Consider the following 5,763-nt stretch of genomic DNA (forward strand, 5'->3'; position numbering starts at 1 on the left):
GAAGTGTTCGATCCTGCTGGAGTTAAAAAATCTCTCTCGAACTTGTTACAGAGAAAAGATGCTAGGTCAGTTTACGGCTCCACTGTTTCCAGACTGAGTCGAAGCTCTGGCCAAAGTTCACAAATATCGCTGAGAAAGGCTGAGGCAGCTGCACGCCTGGCTTCTAAGCAAGTGGAAATCCAGCGAAATCAGGAAATTTCCAAATTAAAGGAAACCCTCAGAGAGCTTGAAAACCAAAGGGACCTGGAAATAATTGCGGCAGAGTACAACGCTTATGCGGAAGCAGATGGCAGCAATATACTGGAGAAGTCCAAAGGGGAAGATGCTTTGCAGGTAGACGAATCTATCCTCAGTAAAACCAGAAGTAAGACCCTCCAGACAGCCTGTGGCCCAATCACACCCAAAATTGAAAGAGAGGATGCACTTGTTAAGGTATTAAGGGAGTCTTTACTGATATCCAAACTCCCCACACCAGAACCATCCGTTTTTAAAGGAGATCCACTTGAATTTGTTGAATGGAGCACCACCTTCAAATCATTGATAGAAGAGAGCTGTAAGAGCTCAGCACATAAATTATTCTATTTAAAAAAATATGTGGGCGGTGAAACTTTTTCAGCATTACAGGGTATGTTCTATCGGACAGATGAAGAGGCATATACTCAAGCTTGGGATATTTTACAGAAGCGCTATGCGCATCCCTTTGTCATCCAAAGAGCGTTTAGAGAAAAGCTCAAAGGGTGGCCAAGAATCGGACCTAGGGAATCCTTCAAGCTCAGGGACTTCAGCGACTTCCTTATAACATGCAGCAGTGCAATGCCACACATATCCGGTCTGCAGGTACTGAACGACTGCGAAGAAAATCAAAAGCTACTTCGTAAACTTCCTGGTTGGGTCACAGACCGTTGGAATAGGTATGTCACTAGGGCCCTAGATAAGAACATGCCATACCCAAGCTTTAAGGAATTTTCTGATTTTGTGTCGGAGGAAGCACGAATAGCATGCAATCCAATTTCCTCCCTTCATGCTTTAAATCAAACTGAAAGGAGCTCGGAAAGAACACAAACTCGGTTGCATGCTAGTGCACTAGCAACATCAACAATCTCACCCAAAGGAAAGGACCCCAAAATCAAGGAAGGTCAAGATAAACCTAAACCGAATGGTCCAGAGATTGCTACATCACAGCCTATGCGGTGCCATTTCTGTGGGCACGCCCACTTCATATACAAATGCGAGGAGTTTCGGGCTCTATCACTTGACCAGAGAAGGAGTTTCATCCTGACCAAAAACATGTGCCTTAGTTGCCTCAGGGTGGGACATTTTGCAAAAGATTGTAAGAAGAAGGTTACTTGCAACATTTGCAGATTGGCCCATCCCACACCACTTCATGAAGACAAGCCCAGGTCGAAAGAAGTCGAAATAACCAGGGAAAATAGTGGTGCTACAAGCCTATATTGCAAAAAGGCAAGCAACAGCAATCACACATCCATGATAATACCAGTTTGGCTCTCATGCACAGATCCAGCAAGTCCGGAAGTACTAGTGTATGCCTTATTGGATACACAGAGTAGCAACACATTCATCAATCGAGATGTTTGTGAAATAATTAAAGCAGACTCAGAACCTGTTCGGTTGAAGCTGTCAACAATAGCCAGCCAAAACACAATTGAAAATTGCCAACGCATTTCAGGTCTAAAAGTGAGAGGGTATTTCTCACAAAAGAAAATAGAGCTACCTCCTACCTACACGCGAGAATACATTCCTCTGGAAAGAAATAGCATCCCTACATGTAAAACTGCTGAAGCATGGAAACACCTCGTTAATATAGCAAAAGAAATGCCGGAAGAGTTAGACTGTCCTATTGGACTGCTAATAGGGTATGACTGCGCAGCAGCCTTAAAACCTAGGAAGGTGATTGCAGGTAAAGATAATGATCCGTTTGCTGTCAGGACAGATCTTGGGTGGTGTATAGTAGGACCGACATCACATTTGAGTGGCCCAGGAAACCCGGTGGGGTATTGTCATCGAACCTTCTCCAAAGAAATCCCGCCCATCAGACCTACCTCAATAATCAGAGCCTTGGAGATGGACTTCTGTAATATAAATTCCAAAGAAAGAACTGTCTCTCAGGAAGATATAAAATTTCTTGAAATATTAAGCAAGGAGATTCAACATAATAACGAGGGACATATAGAAATGCCCTTGCCTTTTCGTGCACGTCCCCATCTTCCGAAAAATAAGCATCTAGCCGAAGTTCGTCTCAAACACCTCAAAACCAAATTTAGAAAATATCCACAATTTGAAAGTGACTACATCAAATTTATGGAGAAAATTATTGAAGCAGGTGATGCAGAAGAAGTTTATGATGCATCCAATGATGGCAGCACATGGTATATTCCTCACCATGGAGTGTATCATTCAAGAAAACCTAGAAAAATTAGAGTTGTGTTTGACTGTTCTGCTAAATTCAGGAATACTTCACTAAACGACCACCTCCTGACAGGACCTGATTTAATCAATGCTCTACCTGGAGTGCTGTGCAGGTTTCGGGAACATCGCATCGCTCTTACATGTGATGTAGAAAGCATGTTCCATCGCTTTCACGTCAATCCCGGAGACAGAGACTTTCTCAGATTCCTCTGGTGGAAGGATGGAGATACAAGGACTGAGCCCAGGGAATATCGTATGCGAGTCCACATTTTTTGGGCATCTTCTTCTCCCGGTTGTGCGAATTATGGTTTTAAACACTTGGCTAACAAGTATCAAGAGAAATATCCCCTCGCTGCAGCCTTTATCCAAAGGAACTTTTACGTGGATGACGGGCTTATCAGTGTTGAGACAGAAGAGGAGGCAAGACAGCTGATTAGAGAGGCAAACGAAATCTGCGCTAAGGGTCAACTACATTTACACAAATTCGTGTCGAACAAGAAGGGACTCTTAGATGCAATTTTGGAAGGCAAACCCGACACTACAACAAAAGAAGTGGACCTAAATTACAACATCGTTCCAACTCAAAGTGTACTGGGTGTTAAGTGGAACACAGCCATGGACACATTTGCTTTCAATGTCACCCTTAACCCAGGAGCAGCTACCCGACGTGGAATTCTGTCAACAGTGGCCAGTGTGTATGATCCATTGGGATTTATCGCACCTTTTCTTCTAGCCGGGAAGAGAGTGCTGCAAGAGATGTGCAAACAAGGAGTTGGTTGGGACGAACCTCTCCCTTCTGAACTAAAACCAAGGTGGGAGTCATGGATTAAGGACGTAGACAACCTCAAACTAGTCCAAATACAAAGATGTTTCATTCCAGACAACATCGGCTCCATTGAAAAAATGGAGCTACACCATTTTTCTGACGCTAGTACCACTGGATATGGCCAATGTACTTATTTGCGAATTGTCTCAACAAAGAAGGTGTATTGTACATTAGTTATGGGTAAAGCCAGAGTAGCACCCATCAAAGTTGTTACTGTGCCTCGTCTCGAACTAGTTGCTGCTACAGTCTCTGCAACAATAAGTAACTTTCTGAAGGAAGAACTAGACATAAAGGTAGACAAAGAGTACTTCTGGACGGATTCACAAGTTGTTCTGGGTTATATAAAAAATGATGCCAGACGATTTCATGTCTTTGTTGCCAACAGAGTCCAGAGAATAAGAGATAGTACTGATCCTAACCAGTGGTCATATGTTGATACAAAACAAAACCCTGCAGATCATGCATCCAGAGGACTAACGGTGGGAGAGCTGATTAATTCAAATTGGTTTACGGGACCAGAATTCTTATGGGACCGCGAGCTAATCACCATTAAACAATGTCCTGAACCCATCATTGGAGATCCGGAAGTGAGGGTTCTGAAAACCATGCTCACTGAAACAAAGAATTTTCTTGACAGATTCTCCAGATTGACAAATTGGAACAGGCTACTAAATGTTGTTGCTCGAATAAAACGCCTGGCAAATAAATCCCTATCAGGTTGCATTAGTGTAAGAGAAATAGAATTAGCTTCCTTTGCACTCATCAGCATAGCACAAAGGGAAGCGTGGGAAGAAGAGTTTGGGGTACTCAACAAAAATCCCAATCAGTTAACAAAAAAAAGTGGGCTTTACCCACTTGACCCTATCATGAAGGACGGCCTTCTTAGAGTGGGAGGGCGTTTGAAGGAATCCACATCTACCGAGCCAAGACACCCAATAATATTGCCAAAAGAGAGCTTGGTGACTCGCCTAATCATCGATTTCTGTCATAAGAAAACACAGCATCAAGGTCGGGGAATGACCCTAAATGAAATCCGGGCCAATGGTTATTGGATTATCGGTGTCAGCAAGAAAGTGGAAAGATATGTTAAGAACTGTGTGATTTGCCGAAGAATGCGCAGACCATTGGAAGGACAACGCATGGCAGATCTCCCAGTTGAAAGAGTTGAACCACATCCACCATTCTTGTACATAGGAATGGACTGTTTTGGACCCTTTTACACAAAACACGGTCGGAAGGACATAAAGAGGTATGGCCTCCTGTTCACATGTCTTAGTTCCAGAGCCGTCCATCTAGAAATGCTCGAGGACCTCTCTACTGATGCCTTTCTAAACGCATTGAGATGTTTTATAGCCCTGAGAGGTGCAGTAAGACAAATACGATGCGACCAAGGAACCAATTTTGTAGGCGGAAAGTGTCAGCTTGAAAAGGGCATCGCAGAATTGGATCACGACAGAGTAGCAAGGTTTCTCGCTGAGAAGCAATGCGACTTCAGGATGAACGTGCCTGGGGCTAGCCATATGGGTGGTGTATGGGAGCGCCAAATACGCACAGTAAAAGGCGTAATGAGCACTGTATTAGCTTCAGACACGGGTAGACTGGATGATTTCACCCTAAGAACATTTCTGTATGAAGCAATGGCAATAGTGAACAGTCGTCCACTCACAGTAGACACAATTAATGACCCTAAGAGTCTCAAACCCCTAACACCAAACCATTTAATACAAATGAAGACAACTAAACCACTTCCACCACCTGGTAATTTCTTAAAGGAAGACTTGTATGCTAGGAAGAGATGGCACCGAGTTCAGTACCTCGTTGAACAGTTCTGGAACCGATGGCGTAAAGAATACCTGGCTAACATAAGCACCAGACAACGATGGCATGCAATCAGAAGAAATATAAAAATTGGAGACATTGTACTCATAAAGGAAGATAATCTCCCTCGGAATGAATGGAAAATGGCTAAGGTGGTGGAGGCAGCAAAGGACCAAGACGGTTTGGTGCGTAAAGTTAAACTCCAACTGGGTCCAATCCATAAGTTAGTTGTGCTAGTAGACAATAACGACACATAAATACAATGAATATAGTAAAAGAGTAGCAATTATATTGATATTGTAATAAAATTGTCATCGTTCAGTAACGGCTCATCAATACTCGATGGCAATTTGGTGGGAGTGTAGCTGCCGCTAATAGCCCCTTCTCCAATCCTTTATTGACCAATTGTTGCCGTCCCCTTATTTACTGCGGACTCAGGCGGTAGTGGGGAAAGGGGCAAAAAACTACTTCAGACCCCTTTTGACTGCCGACCCCGGAGAGACAACATGGTATGTGACACTCTCACTTCATTCCAAAAACTCACTGAATTTCCTTGTTAATTTGATATTTTGTTTCATTTGTTCAATACTATATTTTCCTTTTCAGTTTTCACGGTGTTCAATAAATATATTAACATCAGTCGAGGCGTTTTCTTTTCCTTGAAGTGGTCGGCAGTTACACTGTTTTTCTTG

At 43.1% G+C, this 5,763-nt stretch overlaps 1 protein-coding gene across 1 annotated transcript in view; it reads left to right on the forward strand.

The window, feature by feature from the left end:
* Positions 1-5,328, forward strand: part of LOC145267142 (uncharacterized) — a 5,718-nt gene extending 390 nt beyond the window's left edge. Inside the window, exon 1 of the mRNA XM_080123186.1 lies at positions 1-5,328. This exon is cut by the window's left edge and continues 390 nt beyond it. Coding sequence (XP_079979312.1) covers positions 1-5,328 — 5,328 coding nt within the window.
* Positions 5,329-5,763: the final 435 nt, after the last annotated feature.

Source organism: Euprymna scolopes, chromosome 42, assembly GCF_053919585.1.
Source record: "Euprymna scolopes isolate OS-2025 chromosome 42, ASM5391958v1, whole genome shotgun sequence".
In the NCBI taxonomy this organism is placed as follows: Eukaryota; Metazoa; Mollusca; class Cephalopoda; order Sepiida; family Sepiolidae; genus Euprymna; species Euprymna scolopes.